We start from the raw sequence: 17,421 nt of genomic DNA, 5'->3' as shown, positions 1-17,421 counted from the left end.
ACTCACCAGATGGCAGTAGCACTGCCTCACATCCCAGTTGCGAAAACCAAAAATGCCTCTAGGCGTTGCCACACATCCCCTGGGGACAGGACACCTTCAGTTGAGAATTACTGAGCTAGCTATAATCACAAATGGACTTAAACTTTCTCCCACAGAACTGGATATCAATTTTCCTTCCTTGAAGATTAGTGTCATGTTTATATACTGACACAAGTGTTGCCCCAGTGCCACAGAACTGGATCCAAGACAAATCGGTCTGGGTTCCGAAGGTTAGGCCACCTTTTCCAGAATTACTTCCAGGGCATGAACCTTGAGCCTGTGAGTGTCCTTTTAAGAGACTTAGACTCGGGGCATCTGGGTGGCTCAGTCTGTTAAACATCTGACTCTTGGTCTCAGCTTAGGTCATGATCTCACAGTCGTGGGATCAAGCCCAGTGTTGGGGCTCTGCGCTGTCAGCTTGGGATTCTCTCTCTCCCTCTCTCTCTCTGCCCTCACCCTGCCCTGTCTCTCTCTCAAAATAAATAAACATTAAAAAAATTCTCTCCCTCTGCCCTTCCCCCACTCACTCTCATTCTCTCTCTCTAAAATAAAAATAAATAAATGATCTCTTTTAGTTAATAACGAAATAATAACTAAATAACTGAAGACTTAGTTAAGTCTTTTAGTTAATTATTTTATTTATTACTTAACTTCAGTTAAGACAAATTTAAAGGAATGTGGTATTTACTCTATAGTAAGATGGCCACGCATTAACCCCGTCCTCTCCTTGTGTGCACGTACCATTCTTGCATTAAGGGTGGAATCGATTCCTTCACCCCTTGAATCTGAGCTGGTCTGTGACTGCTTTGACCTACAGAGTAAACCAGAAGTGAGGCAAGCCTTTAAAAGACTAACAGTTTCTGCTTTTCTTCTTTTGGAAGGCTCCCTCTTGGGATCCTCCCTTTAGGAATTCAGCCACCATGCTGTGAGAAGCCTGGGTCATGAAGAGGCCACATGGAGGTGTTCCAGTAGACAGCCCAGCTGAACTTCTGGCTGATGGCTAGCATCCACTGTCAGCGATGTGAATAAGATCTTGAACATTTCAGACAACTCAAGCTCCCATGTGATTGCAACCCCAGCCAACATCACACTGGGCATAAGAACTACCCAGCGGAATCAAGTCAACCCGCACAACTGTGAGAGTTAATAAAATGGTTGTTGTTTCAAGTCACTATGTTTTGGAGGAGTTAGGCTGCAACAGATAACCCAAACACAATCTCAGAGAGAACCACTGTTGGTGACAGCGGCCAGAAGGGGCAAATGTTGGGGCGCCTGGCTGGCTCAGTCAGAAGAACGTGCAACTCTTGATCTCAGGGTAGTGAGTTCGAGCCCCACGTGGGGTATAGAGATAAATAAAAAACTTAAATAAATAAAAAAACTTAACAACAATAACAAAAGAAGAGTCCAATGTACATGTGTGACACGCCAAGAATCCAAGCAGTAGCCCAGGAAACAGGGAGCAGAGAGGTCTCTGACAATGGCAGAGTCTTGTCACATGGCCAGGGGTGTATAATTCCAGAGAGGTCAGTGATATCAAGTCATTGTAAGTTCATGAGTAACAAAGTCATTGTAACGTGACTTCTTAAACAAATGTAGATGTGCCTTCAGTCAAATACTGTTTCCTGGAACATACAATTTTACATGATCATCATGGCAGATACTATTAATAGTGTGTTTAGTGTGCATGAACATGGTGCTCGGTACTTTCCATGCATTGTCCTTATTCCTCAAAACAGTCTTGAAAAATAAGAATATTTATCTCTCCCCCCCAACCCTCTTTCCTTCCCTCTCTTCTTTCCTGCTTCCTTCTTTCATCAGAAAAGGTAGTTTAAATTTTTTCTAAATCACATCATACATTGTTAGATGTAAGAAAGCTTCCTGTTAAACTTTGAGCAAAAAATAGAATCCAGAGCTGTTTTTTTTTTCCTTCCCAGTTCTTTCTTTTTTAAATTCCAATATAATTAACGTACAGTATTGGACTAGTTTCAGGTGTACAATGTAGTGATTCAGCAATTCTATACATTACTCAGTGCTCATCATGATACACATACTCTTAATCCCCTTCACCTATTTCACCCCTCCCCTCCTCCTCTCTGGTAACCATCAGTTTGTTCTCTATAGTTAAGGGTCTGTTCATTTCTCTCTTTTTTTATTTTGCTCGTTTGTTTTGTTTCTTAAATTCCACGTATGAGTGAAATCATGTGGTGTCTTCCTCTGACTTACTTATTTCACTTAATATACTCTAATAATATACTATAATACTAGTATATTATACTAATATTATATTATAGTATATTATACTATAGTATATTATAATTATATAATATACTACTATAATATACTAGTATATTATACTAATAGTATATTACATAATTATAATATAATAATATACTATAATATACTCTAATAATATACTCTAATACTCTAAGCATAATATACTCTAGCTCCATCCATTTTGTTGCAAATGGCAAGATTGCATTCTTTTTTATGGCTGTTTCTTCCCAGTTCTTAATATGCTGAAATGAATTCAATATCCTTCCTACTTCCTGGCTAGTTGCAAACAACTTCAACTTCTCACGCCTGTTGAAGGTTGAGTTAATATTTGAAAAGTGATATGTAGGTTTACAGCCTACTACCGGCAGAGACCAGTAACCTTTCAGTTCACCTCCCATGTTCTAACACCCTGGAAATGTTTACGGAGTGTCCACCTCATGGGTAAATGCCACGTTACCTCCTCGGTAGATGAAATCAGAAACAGATTACAAGTAGGAAGATTCTACCTGGATGGACATACTGGCAGTAGGAAACTCATTTCCTTTCCACCATTCTGTAAGGCACCTGGATAGCCAACAGCAGGCACGGTATTCAAAACAGAGCATGCACTTACTCAACGCTTACTGGATGAATAAAAAACATTAAATAGAGAGTAATATGAATGTCTGAAAATAATGTTAAACAGTGTTCACTGTGTAAAATAAGTAAGGTAGGATTATCTGATATTATTGGTTCATACTGAGCCCGCAAAATGCATCAAATGCATTTGAATGCATTAAAAAATTCTCATTTACAGCATTATGTAGATAATTCCAAATTTGTTTTTCCCAATTTCTAAATCTTGCCATTTCATACTTTTGCTCAGGCTGCTATTGCCTTGGACCTGTAGGAAGTTACCACATAATCTATATTCATGAAGTCCAGATTTGAAAGACAACATATTTCAATCAACTCATTCTTTGAAGAAAGAAGGCACAGACTTGGTCACAAAGACCAATGATCTTCTCATCTTCACAAAGTAGCTCAAATTCAAATTTAGGCAATTAGCTGAGAATTTATAGCCAGAGATAAAGCAGTGGGAAACTGTAGGGTACTTCTCAGATGCATCATGAAAGGAAAAATTCCACAGGCACCAGCTGAAATCACAAATGAGCAACTCCCTGTTTCTTATTATGACTATTTCTCTATATCTCATTAATAATATATTAATAATGTTATTAATAACTATGGCTGACAGAGCAACTTTAAAGCATAATTTAAAACTCTACAGGTTTAAAAGTACTGACAATAAATAAGGAAACTCTGAGGTCTAGTAATAAATGGTTATAAAAAATGTTTCCTCCAAGATCTGATTAAATTTTGTATTATTGTTCTTCTCTGGGGAACTGTAAATGTAAAATAACATGTTAATTTCTATTCCTTAAGTAATATTTCTCTAGCATCCTCAGAATGTAATAGCTTCAACAGCTACTCTTTTCATAGAGAATTCTGACATGGGAAATAAGATATCTGCTCTTTCCTGAAGAGATGTTATTTTCTTAAATGAGTTTGTTCATTCTATTTATTTGTTCTGTGAAGCTATGATACCTACCCTGCCTGATTTTGTTCCTCTTATTTTAAGTTTGCATATTTTATTTTCCCAACTAGCCTCAACTCCCTGCATACAGAAATCATGTGCTCCCACACGATTTCATGTTTTATGTCACCCTCAACCTAGAGCATGGTGATAGATGCAAAGAGGACAATAAAAAAATGTTTCACTGACTGGTTGGATAGACCTCTAACAAACATGCCATAAAGGCGCCTGGCTGGCTCAGTCGGTAGAGCATGCAGCTCTTGATCTCAGGGTTGTGAGTTTGAGCCCCACATTGGGTGTAGAGATTACTTAAAAATAAAACCTTTAAAAAAAAAAAGCATGCCATAAAACACATTCTCACAGACGTGCTCTGCTTAAAGCCACCTGAAATTAATGGGGATCCTTCACCATAAGATGATTTGTGGAAACTGCACGGAAGCCTCTTCAAATGCAAATCAAAGCACTTTGCAAATGAGAAGGCATCCGTTGACATCTACATTTGCAATGAAGAGATTGTATGAGAACAGGGTTAGATAATTTGCCTACAACTATACGCTGAGTTAGCAGAAAACATCTATACTAACAGCAAATTCTAGGAAGTAATTCTGTGGATACTTTGGGTCAGTATGAATCAGAATAACTTCCCTGTAAAGGCTCTGTGCCAGTACAAATCTTTTTTTTTTTTTTTTTTTTTTTTTTTTTTTTTGCCCCTTACTGAGCACCATAAAGGGTAAGGCTTATAGTTGCTTCTTGAAAGGAGTTCAACAAAGAAGTAGAAGTCTAGAAACATCCACAGGGGCACTACTAGCTATAACAGCAGCAACAGTAATGACCACTAGCCTTTACTAAATGTTCTAAGCTCTGTTGCCTCATTCAGTTGTCATGACAACCTAAGAAGCAGGCAATATTATCATTTTCATTCTACAGATGAAGAAATTGAACAACGCAAAGTGTAGCAACTTGCTCCAGGTCAGAATCAAGGTCAAACCCAAACCAGTCTAGCTCCAAAACCAAAAATAAGAATGCAGAATATGATCTTTTTTTTTTTTTTTAAACATTTATTCGTCCTTGAGAGACAGAGAGAGGCAGAGCATGAGCAGGGGACGGGGAGAGAGAGAGACACACACAGAATCCGAAGCAGGTTCCAGGCTCTGAGCTGTTTGTTAGCACAGAGCCCGATGCGGGGCTCGAACCCACGAACTGCGAGACCATGACCTGAGCCAAAGTCGGACGCTCAACCGACTGAGCCACCCAGGTGCCCCAGAATATGATCTTTTTAAGTGAAAATGATACAATTAAATAAGTAGCTTTAAGACAACTGGCTCCCATTGAGAAAATAATAAAGCTATCACCCTGCCTCACATTCTACACCAAGAAACACATTTCAAAATTAAAAAAAAAAAAATTTAAACTGTAAAATTACCAGGAGATACCTAATTTATATAATCTTGGGAGGGAATGATTTTCTAAACATTATACCAAAGCAGAAGCATTGATGGATAAAATTAACTATGTAAGAATTTAAAATCTGTACAACAACAACAACAACAACAACAACAACGAAACAACACATTTACTTGTAGTAGCCAAAACTGGGACACAAACTAATGGCCATTAACAGGGGGACAGTGAAAAAGATTATAGTGTATTTGTACTCCAGAATACTACACAGACCTTTGGTTGAGCTATTAACATCTAAAGATGATTGTGATAGAACATGGAATTTTAAAAGGTGAGTTGGAGGGGTGCCTGGGTGGCTCAGTTGATTAAGTGTCTGACTTCAGCTCAGGTCAACATCCCACAGTTCGTGAGTTCGAGCCCTGTGTGGGGCTCTGTGCTGACAGCTCAGAGCCTGGAGCCTGCTTCGGATTCTGTCTCCCTCTTTCTCTCTGCCCTGCCCCGCTCATTCTCTCTCTCAAACATAAACATTTAAAAACAATAAAAATAAATAAATTTTTAAGAAGGTAAGTTGGAAAACAGTATGTTTTTGTTAGAGATTTCTGGTTTGCTAAAATCAAACACAAACAGAGACCAGACTTGAAAATTCCCTGAATGGACACAACCAGTTAGTCATACATGTAAAGTAAAGCTTAATTTAGTTTACTTTGCAAGATAAGAGAGGCTAACTTGACCTGGGACACTTCTTGGTTATGTGTCTGAAAATCATAAGCAAAACTTAAATTGTTCCCCCAAATTCATAGGAGGTAACCACTAACCAAACCCTTACATTTAAGAAAATTCTAATATTGTAACCAATTACTGCAAAAGCCAGTCACTGCCTCCACACTACATAAGCTGCTTTATAACAATATACCTCTGAGCTTCATTCTGTGATTTGGTTTGACCACTCCCAATTTGCAAAGTGTCTTTTTAGTGTATGCACAATAAACTAATTACTACTTCAGTGATTCATTGGTTTTACTTCTGTTTTCTTTTTTTTTTTTTCCTGAACTTTGACAGGTTAAAAGCTATGCATAATCAACCGTACTAAAATACACACATTTACATGCACAGTTTACCAACACTGAGATATATATATTTACGGTACACTTCCCTAAAAATATACACAACACTACTGGTTACCACCAGGAAGTAGAAAGGGAGGGGAAGAATAGAGAATGTTCTTTTTGCTTCCTTTTCATCTGTGGTATTTTACTTTTTTTTTTTTAATGTCTATTTATTTTTGAGAAAGATAGAGAGAGGGCACAAGTGGAGGAGGGATGTAGAGATGGAGAGGCAGACACAGAACCTGAAACAGGCTCCAGGGTCTGAGCTGTCAGCACAGAGCCCAATGCGGGGCTTGAACTCATGAATGATGAGATCACAACCTGAGCTGAAGTTGGAGGCTTAACCAACTGAGCCACCCAGGCGCTACCTATTTTACCTTTTTTAAAGTACCCATTACTTTGGTCATTTTAGAGAAAACAAATTTCAATCAGAGAGTGTATAAAAATTAAAAGGCAAAACTGGGATGAATTATTGCAAAAAATGCTAAAGAGTTAGTATTCTTGATGTATAAAGTACTCTTACGAATTAGTAAGAAAAGATGACAATTTTAATAGAAACCAGGCAATTCATAAAAAAGAAAATGTCCAAGAAAACACAGTATTTCTTTACACTATAATCAGAGAAATGCATATTAAAACAAAAGTCTTTTTCCCCCCCATAATTAGCAAAGTTTCAAAAAATTATAATATTAGTGTTGAGAAGAGCCTTGGAAAAAATGGTTTTCTTCCCTTTTCTGGAAGGACAAACTAGTAATACATGTCAAAAAAAAGTTTTAATGTGATAGAGCAATTTTTCTTATAGGAATTTAGCTTGAAGAATAATTTAAGATAAATACATGGGCTTAACCAGAGCAATTTTTCTTATAGGAATTTAGCTTGAAGAATAATTTAAGGTAAATACAAGGGCTTAACCAGAAGGATGTTGAACACAGCCCTTTATAACAACAACACATTAGAAACAATGAAAACGATCAAAGCTAGGGAATTGTTTATTGGTATAGCAATTTTTACAGTTGTTTCAGAGAAAAATGCAACTATTTCAGAGAAACACAAGAAAAAAAAAGAAAACAAAGAAAAGGTGAGCTTACAAGCATTTAAAGAAAAAGGGCCAGGATTTTTATGATGCCCAACAGATTTTTTGGTTGAAAATTTTCTTGAGATATTTAAGACTCCCATGCTGTGCTAGAGATCAATGCAGACAAATCCTGTGAACATTTCCCTACTTTCCCTCAATGTACTTCCAACTACAGAATACTGGCATTGATAAATCCAACAATCTTATTCCGATTTCTCCAGTTTACTTGTATGCATTTATGTATGTCTCTACAATTTTATCACGCATCTGGGTTCACCCATCCATGACCACAGTCAAGATACAGAACATTTTCATCATAAGGATCCCACGCATTGCCCTTTTAGAACCACAGCCACCTCCCTTCTGCCCACCCCAACTCCAAACCCTGACATCTACTAGTCTGTTCTCCAATTTCTAAAAATGTTTGCACTTCAAAAATAATGTGTAATGGACGACAGTACGTCAAGTTTTGGAATTCACTTTTTTCCCCATGAGCTGAATTCCCTGGGAGATTCATTCATCCAAGTTGTGTATCTGGATGGTTCATTACTCTACTGCTGAGCGGTATTCACTGGCCATACCAGTGATGCACCACAATCTACTTAACGATCTCCTGATGAAGGATATCTGGGACATTCGAGTTTTCGGGTGTTAAGACGAGACCTGCTACGAACGTTCATGTATAGGCTTTTGCACGAATGTGACTCTTCATTTGCCAGATAAATGTCCAAGAGTATAAATGCCAGGTGGTCATATGGTAATTCCATGTTTAGTTTTACAAGAAACTACTAAACCGTTTCCCAGAGTAGCTGTGCCATTTTACACTCGCAGCAGCAATGCGTGAGTGGTCCGGCTTCTCTACCCCTTTACCAGCATTTGGTGGTGTTATCCTAGCCATTTCTGTAGGTATCGTTATTGTTTTAATTTGTACTTTCCTGATGGCTCCTGATGTTGGACATACTTTCACGTGCTTATCTGCCATCTGGATACCCTCTTCAGAGAAATGTCTCTTCATGTCTTTTGCCCATTTTCTATTTGAAGTGTTTACTTTTCTGCAGCTGAATTTTGACAGCTCTTTTATACTCAACATACTAGTCCTCTGTCAGATAACAGAATTGCAAGTATTTTCTCCTGGTGTGTACCTTATCTTTTCATCCTTTTTATGTGGGCTTTCAGAGACCAAATTTAAAAAAAAAATTTTTTTTAATGTTTATTTATTTTTGAGAGAGAAAGACAGAGAGAGAGAGAGACAGAGACAGAGCGTGAACAGGGGAGGGGCACAGAATCTGAAGCAGGCTTCAGGCTCTGTCAGCACAGAGCCTGATGTGGGGCTCGAACCCACGAGTGGTGAGATCATGACCTGACTCAAAGTCAGAAGCTTAACCAACTGAGCCACCCAGGCGCCCCACAAATTTAATAAATTTTGATGAAGTCCAATTTATCAATTTTTTGGCTATGGTCTATTTCATTTCCATCATTTCCATTTAGGTTTTTTTATAACTTGTATTTCTTTACTGAGTTTTCTATTTTTTCATTTGTTTCAACAGAATTTATAACTGATTGCTGAAGTGCTTTTATGGTGATTGCTTTAAAATCCTTAGCAAATTCTAGTGTCTGATTCATCTCAGGATTGGTGTCTGTGACTGTTTTCATTCATGTTGTGATTTTTGGTTCTTGGTATGACGAGTGACCTTGGCGCTATTTAAGTCCTGTACTTTAGCACACATCCATCCTGTTCAGGTTTAGCACGCAGGTTGTGGCCTACTTTTGCATGGTTCCAATGACAGTTTAATTTTCAGAGCCTCTGCTGCTTATCTTGGTCTCCTTGGTTTATCAGGTACTGTTGAGGCTCCCATAGCACCCTGCTGGAACTGCCTGCAGGACTGACCCAGCCCGTGGGTGTCTCTTGGTAGGGGGTTGATCTCAGGCCCCCTGGGAAGAGGAGGTTTTCCAGATGGGCTGCTTGTTGTTGTGGGATTTCCCTTTTCCAGTGCCTCCAGCTGCCCCAGTGAATGTAAGAAGGTAGGGAGCAAGGGGAATCTCACGCCCACAAAGACAAAGGGGATTCTCGGCCCAGGTCACTACTTGAGTTGGCAGAATCCCCTCACTTGTGCTTGCGGGCCGCCTGGGTCTGGTTTAGCAGAGGAGTGAAGTCTCTGGCCCAATGGAGGAGAGTGCTTCCTCTCGCCGCTTACTATGATGGGTTTTGCTATAGATGCCCCCTTGTTGGGTGCTGGGCTCTCCTAGTGATGTGGGATGACCCACTGGTCAGTACTGTGGAGAAATGAGCCTACCCAGGCCCCTTCTTGTTGCTAGGTTGCAGGCTGAAATGCACCAAGTTCTGGTCACCTTCTTCTGGTGGGTGGGAGAACAGAAGACACTTTGCCTCTGTGTTGTTCCTTCAGTCCTGGGGCCTGAAACCAATTCCTCTTCTTTCCACTGCCCACTATTCCTTGATCACCTCTCATGTTTCCATGGTTTATAGTTGTACTTAGCAGAGAGTCATGGGTATGCCATCTTATCAGATCAGAAATCCCGAAAGATTTTTAAAATCTCATTACCCTTTAATGCTACTATAATTTCATCAAATAAAGCAAATTTAAATCCTTTGGTCTTATCTTTGCAGAAGAATGCAACTTTTTCTTGGCAAATGCACACACAAAAAATCAGATATTATTTTTATGTTTACATTTTCACCTGCAATCAATCAAGCAACATAAATGAAAAGGTGTCCTCAAATTATATAATGCACTTGCAGTAACTAGACTTAACACTGGTGGCCTTAAGACAAGTTAGCGTCTCAGATTTCGAGTAAAAAAATCTCTAATAACTTAAAGTTTTATATCTAGTAGGCACAAAAGTTCTGCAAAGGATGAATTATAAAGGCTTAACACATCTGGTACACTGAAATTCTTGTTCTCAGTAACGCTCAGGAATATGTAAAAAATAGTCACTAGAGGGCAGTAGACTCGAACGCTGCCCCATGGCAAGCAATTGCCAAGCACCATCTCCAGGATCTAGACCCGGAGCAGCTGTTTGGGTTTTGCTGGCTGAAAACACAGAATATTATTTTAACCCATTCTCCCTCAAACTCATGTTCTAAAATGGCATTGGCCCACGGGTAACTTCTTCATGTTTTCACTTGCACTGCGCTTAACATTCCCTAATGTTTTCGAAGAGTTCTTTACAGAAGAAAATTCTGGATCTAACGACTGAATATATTGTGAAGAAACAGGGTTAAATCTCTTGGCTTGTTTGTCGGTTTTTAGAATTTATTTAAAATTTCCACTCAATTCCATTATTTTGCGAGCAGGAAAATTCAGAATGCTATAAAATGTGATAAGAGTATAGTTTTCTTGGGGCACCTGGCTGGCTCAGTCAGAAGACCATGTGGCTCTCGATTTGGGCTCAGGTCATGACCTCATGGTTATGAGATCAAGCCCCGCATTGGGCTCCGCACTGAGCATGAAGCCTGTTTGCGATTCTCTCTCTCTCTGCCCCTCCCCTCCCCTCTCAAAATAAATACATGAACACTAAAATTTAAAAAACCCTGTGACTATAGGCAAAGTACACAGAAGTAAACAAGTCTCTTCTCCCATAGCAGGTGTTCTTGAAACTCAAAAGTGAGGAGCAATGAGAGATGTCACAGATGGCAAATAGCATTCTTGAGCCTTTGAAAAGAACTCTCCTCTTAAACTACTATCTCTAACGACTATTTAAGGTTATCTACAATTTGGCAGTCTAAACTAGAGAAGAATATTCTTCTATTTTCAGAAAAGGGATAGAAAAGTCACAGTTAGAAGTAGTCTGTAGAGAGGGCCACCTAAAAATAGAAGTTACCAGGTTGCTACGTGACCTTGGGTGATTTTCTTCATTATCCTGGGTTTTGACACTCTCTTGCAGAAAATGACACATCTGGGTGAGCTTGACAATTTTCAAACTGTTTGGCCCTGACATCCTTTCTTCCAATGACTGCTCATCTAGAAGCCTATGATGCAAATAAGTTGATATGGAGAGCAAGAGTGGAGAGTCCAGGGCCCCCATAAGTTCAGTCCTGACCTTATAGCATCTAAAGGGATGCTTAGAACACAGTTTGAAAACCACCGGCCCAGGGGCTGTAACATTCTGTAATTCTGTGGGCCTTAGTCATATACACGGAGAGTTTATCCTTCACTGCTTGGGCCACACAATTAGGACGCACTGCTTCCTTCCAATAGTAGCAAGCAAAGAATTCAACATCCTGTTTTGGACCTGAAAATGAAGCCTACAATGGCTGAATCTGTAGAACTCACCCCAATGAGTGGTAACAAATCAGAAATGCACTGGCATGCAGGACACTCAAACTTTCCAAATAAAACCCATCAACTGGACATGGGATAGTAAGCACCAGATTTTGTTCTCTGATTTCTCAGAGAATTAGTTCCTCAATCTCCTTCTTTCCCTTCCTCCCTATATCTCAGGTCAGGTTTAAAGGGTGCTGGGTCATTAGCTGCTAGGATGGATGTTACTTCTAGGTTGGATGTCACCTCTAAGAAAAATGTCTTTACCATTATTTACATGTGTAGAATATATCCTGACTCCTATTTAAGATGGCAACACCACATTCAGAATTCTATAATTATTATATATAAATTCTATTTTGAAATTTTAGATTTAAGAGCTTAAAGTTTCTTTTTTATAATTTTTTTTTATTAACGTTTATTTATTTTTGAGACAGAGAGAGACAGAGCACGAACGGGGGAGGGTCAGAGAGAGAGGGAGACACAGAATCGGAAGCAGGCTCCAGGCTCTGAGCCATCAGCCCAGAGCCCGACGCGGGGCTCAAACTCACGGACCACGAGATCGTGACCTGAGCTGAAGTCGGACGCTTAACCAACTGAGCCACCCAGGCGCCCCAAGAGCTTAAAGTTTCTTATGGAAATAAAATTTTCCAGAATTACAAATAGATACCATAGGAATCATAGAAAGGAAAAAGGACACATTTATCTATTCTTAAATCGCAAATTCCTTGGATGAAATGCCTATATATTTATATAGGTTACAAAATGGTCTTTGAAGATTGGGATTTTGACAGATTCCAGAAGAAAAAAAAGGAGACATTAAATCACTATTTACTTTAGACATACAACTAGGGCTACCAGCTAGGGCTTTTAATCATCAAGACTTAATCATCAAACATTCAGTTTGTTGTTCACATGCAACCGGTTTTCTCAACAAATGCTCTTAGAAGTCAAAGTTTGAGGAAAGGGCTCAAAAAGAAACATTTACCAACTCCATATTGCAACGTCTAAGCCAAACAACTCCAGAGCAACTCTTTGTCCTGTATTAGAAGGCATCTAATAGAATGCATCTCCAGAACAGAGGCTGCAGAGGGCCCTGATGAGACCAGCCACCGATCTCAGACTTTTCTCAACCTATAGCAGTACACACAGAACTTCACTCCAGGAAACCCTGGTGACCTTGTTTTTGAGGGGTTTATCCGAGACCACTGACCATCTCACTTGGCACTTGCATTCTGTTTATGCTTTTCTCCAGCCCAGTAACAAAAGAGAAAGGAAACAAGTATCTAAGAGGCAGGGAATCCAAGCCCATCGCTAAGTGTGTATGGGGGACTAATTGACGGACTCAGCTCAACAGTTTCTGGAGTGGCCTGGAGCTGACCAGGAAGGAAGGAGCACATTTCAAGGACAGGAACAATGCAGCTGAGGCATTAAGGCCTGACTCAGCATAAAAACAAGCCCAACAGGAGTAGCAGGCCTGTGCTAATGAGTAGTTAGACACCAGGAGGGGCCTGCATTCGGCTGGCATGCACCTGTATGTTACCTGGTGCCTTGCCAGTTACTAAAATATTGCAAATACTGCTGAACTGGCTGTTAAATATCTTGAACAGGGGTGCCTGGGCGGCTCAGTCAGTTAAGCGTCCGACTTTGGCTCAGATCATGATCTCGCAGTTCATGGGTTCAAGCCCCGCATTAGGCTCTGTGTTGATAGCTCAGAGCCTGGAGCCTGCTTCAGATACTATGTCTCCCTCTCTCTCTCTCTCTCTCTGCCCTTCCCCCACTCACACTCTGTCTCTCTCTCTGTCTCAAAAGCAAATGAACATTAAAATAATTTTTTTTTTAATCTTGAACAAATGCTTTGGACATGAGATTATGCAGAGCCCTGACAAGGAGGCACAGGAGCCTTGTTTGGAGTTGGAAGGAAAGTGGGGGTGTACAATGATATCTCAAAGGGATTTAAATAGAGGAACGTGATGGAAATGCTGTTTCAGGAAGACCTCTTTGGCAGTGTGGCTCTTCTGTCAGATCTCACCAGGAAGAGAAGGGAGGGAGTTCTGCACTCCTATGCCTGGCTTAGGTGACAAGTTGTTGTTTGTTTTACTGTTACTTCATAAGAAGTAGCTAGACAATGCTTGCTCAAGACACCAGTTCGAGACAGAGGAGCGGTGTTTATCTAGAGAGACACAGCCCAGACTCACCCGCTTTTGGGTACCCAGACTGAAATGACCAAGGCTTTGAGGTTTTCCTGACTAATACTCTCCGATTCTTATCAACTCATTTCCTAGAAAGTGCTCTGAACTCTCATGTCCCTTGCTGCTAATATCCTCCTCCAGGGCATGAACAGTGATATGGCAGTTGGGCATACGAGATTAGGGCAGAGAAGTGTCCATTAGGTTTAGCTCCTGGGCAAAATCACCAGCATCTGAGCAAGGGCGGGCTTAGTCTAGTGGGTAGTAGGGGTGAAGGACATGTGCCCAGAATTGAAGAACAATCATAAGAGGAAGTAGAATGGAATATGGGCAACCCCTTCAAAAAGCCTGGCTGGGAAGAACAGGTCAGTGATGGGCAAAGCCAGAGGCAGCTACATGGTGAAATGGGGGATCCTTTACAAAAGTTAGGCGTCAGCCCAGGTCCCTGCCCTTAAAACCTGGTTTTTCCAGTGGTCTCTGCCATCTCCTAAAATTGAGGCCACTCGTCCCTTGCCTGCTATTCTTCCAGAGGTTACAACTGTGATGCTGTCTCCGACCTTGAAGTTGGGACCTTCCCACTCACTGACAAGCCACCTGCACACTGCCTGCCACTTGCTGGGATTTCTGGGTACTCTCGTTGCATTACCTGCTGCAGGGCTGTGCTCTGCTACCAGTAGGCTATTCTATACCATCACCGTGGACCCCATCTCCTTGCTAACTGTGTGTCTGAATTTTAACCATAGGTTTTGACAACTGGGCTAATTTGACTAAATCTTAAGGGTCTTAAGGGTCAGCTCCTGGCTCCTATTTCACCCAGTAGCTAGAGAAGCCAGGTCCTGGGTTCACCCTCAGACCTCTGTAAGCAACCTGCCATACTCCATCAGTTCTTGAGGTACTCAACCATATTCTGAGGTAAGCACAGGCTATCTAAGTGCAACCAACAGTAAGGGAGTACCAGGGCTGGGTGCAGCCCAATGCTGAGATACCTTGGGTGACTATCAGCTGGAAAACTTTGACTGTGTTCACCAATCTCTAGAAGATCAACTTCCTTACAAAACACAACAGCAAACAAGCAAGCCAAGAATGCAAGTTGGCTTGGGAGCTGGATATGTTAAAAAGCAGAGCTAGAATAGTAGCCATCAGAACACCAACGGAGACCAATGTAAAGGTAGGCCATGTCTCTGAGCAAACAACAGATCCAGAGTTATCAGAACTAGATTAAAATGTGGGCAAAATCTGCTGAAGGGCTGTGGGGGAGAGAATCTGTAATTATAACTACCTATGAGCATGCAGTGAAGGGAAGGAAAGTGGATCTTACTTATACATACTTCTTTAAATTTTAGTTTTTAAATGTTTATTTATTTTTGAGAGAGAGAGAGAGGGAGAGCCAGGCAGAGGCAGAGAGAGAGGGAGAAAGAATCCCAAGCAGGCTCCATGCTGACAGTGCAGAGCCCAACACGGGGCTCTAGCCCATGACAAACCATGAGATCATGACCTGAGCCAAAATCAAGGGTCGGCCCCGTAACTGAATGAGTCACCCAGGTGCCCCGGATCCAATTTATTTATTTATTTATTTATTTATTTATTTATTTATTTAAGATTTTATGTATTTTTTTATTTTTTTTAATGTTTATTTTTGAGAGCAAGAGAGACAGAGCATGAGCGGGAGAGGGGCAGAGAGAGGGAGACACAGAATCCGAAGCAGGCTCCAGGCTCCGAGCTGTCAGCACAGAGCCCGATGCAGGGCTCGAACCCACAGACCGTGAGATCATGACCTGAGCCAAAATCGCGGCTCAACTGACCGAGCCACCCAGGCACCCCCCCACCCCGGGTCCTCCTTATAAATAGAAAATCAAAACTCAAGACCATAGACAGTTTTGAGAAACTGGAGGTGCAAGATGGTCAGCCAAGAGCAAATCAGGCTGGGTGGTTAGGGCAGTGATTTCCCCCACAGTGTAGGACCGTCCACCTCAGCCATTTCACTGGCTGGTAATGGTCGGATTACCAGTGACAATCTCTCCTAAATTTACTTAGTAAAAATCTCTTTCTCACAAAAGGCAACTCTGAAATGTTTACAACAAAATAAATAGCTTCCCATGCTGTGTAAATTTCACTTAGTGAGATCAGAATTAAGTTCCTTTTGTGGTGGATACACCTGAGTGCATTTATTCCTGCCTACCATAAGCTATCCGCTACAAAGCTACTAAATATAAAGGTGGCTGCCTTCCATTGGATCCTAGTGTAATCCCTGCTCCCATCATGATATCTTTCGGATATCATTTCCACTCAGTTCTTGGGAAGCTCTAGGTGATCTGGTTCAATTTTACTTTATTTTATTTTATTTTTTAATTTTTTTTGAATATTTATTTTTACTTTCAAGAGAGAGAAAAAAGGAGTGCAAGCGGGGGAGGGGGAGAGAGAGAGAGAGAGAGAGAGAGAGGCACAGAATCCAAAGCAGGCTCTAGACTCTGAGCTGTCAGCACAGAGTCTGACGCAGGGCCAGACTCACAAACTGCAAGATCATGACCTGAGCCGAAGTCAGACACGTGACTGACTGAGCCACCCAGATGCCCCGATCTGGTCCAATTTTAAGCAACCATAACAAGTATCGTGAGTAATAAATGGTATAGCATACAAAAGTACTGCAGAATGGTGGACTGCACCACAAAATTAAGATTGCTTTTAAATATGTAAGTCTGAATAAAATAGTATCAAAAACTTAATATTCCTCCCTAAAACTGCCCCCCTCCAAAAATGAGTTGTTTGCTGTGTCAAGCGAACAAACTTGCCTAGATTCATTTCTGAGCAATTTCTTATCTCAGTGATATCCACTTGGTTGTTTTCCAGGTTAGAAAAAGCAACTTTTTTCCAATAAAAATGTGATTGAAAACAGTGCCTTTGGGCTCAGCCCAGCTCCGCCATTTATTAAGTAACACTGGGCAGGCTTCCTAATGTCTCCACATCTACATTTCCTTATTTATAAAATAGGGTTGCTTTCTACTTCTCAGGTTTGTGGTAAGAATTAAAAGTAGCAATCTTTGTGAACCACTTAGCATGGAGCCCAACAACAAAAAACCTGACAGGCAGCCAGGCTGCCATAAATGGGAGTGATCATTATTCCTGTATTCTAAGACATTCCGATGTCTAGCTCTGCAGGGAAAAGTAACCACAGAACCTTCGTTGGGGTAGTATATGCAAACCAACATTAGTGTTTTAAACACATGCTGCAGATCAGGAGGCATGGCCACAGGGAAGAAGGAGGAGATAAGACTCCCGGATGCTAGGAATGGCTCCATTTGGAAAGGTCAAATTGGGGGGTAGGGTGCAGAGGGGGGGTGTGAGAATGTGTAGGGGTGAAAAGCATAAATAGGATGCATTTTAGGAACATCAGACAGACAGAGTTTCCCAATCTCTCTTCTACCTATCCTCGATTCCTGAAATTAAACCATTCTTTAAGGTTAAGGCTAGGTATTCTTAAATG

The 17,421-nt window shown here is 40.7% G+C and overlaps 1 protein-coding gene across 9 annotated transcripts in view; it reads right to left on the bottom strand.

Moving 5' to 3' along the window:
* SHLD1 (shieldin complex subunit 1) overlaps positions 1-17,421 on the bottom strand; it is a 96,249-nt gene that overhangs the window by 57,616 nt on the left and 21,212 nt on the right. Inside the window, exon 4 of one of the 9 annotated variants that reach the window (XM_042980886.1) lies at positions 745-850. The exons of 7 other annotated variants lie outside the window; for them this stretch is intronic. In XM_042980886.1, coding sequence (XP_042836820.1) covers positions 750-850 — 101 coding nt within the window. In that variant the 3' untranslated portion in view covers positions 745-749. Of the gene's footprint in view, positions 1-744; positions 851-1,447; positions 1,662-17,421 lie in introns of those variants that run through there. One more of the 9 variants, XM_015535256.2, reaches the window with a different exon arrangement.

This window comes from Panthera tigris, chromosome A3 (genome assembly GCF_018350195.1).
Source record: "Panthera tigris isolate Pti1 chromosome A3, P.tigris_Pti1_mat1.1, whole genome shotgun sequence".
NCBI classification, from domain to species: Eukaryota; Metazoa; Chordata; class Mammalia; order Carnivora; family Felidae; genus Panthera; species Panthera tigris.
The sequence above is the reverse complement of the archived record's forward strand: the minus strand, read 5'-3'. Positions and strand labels throughout refer to the sequence as shown.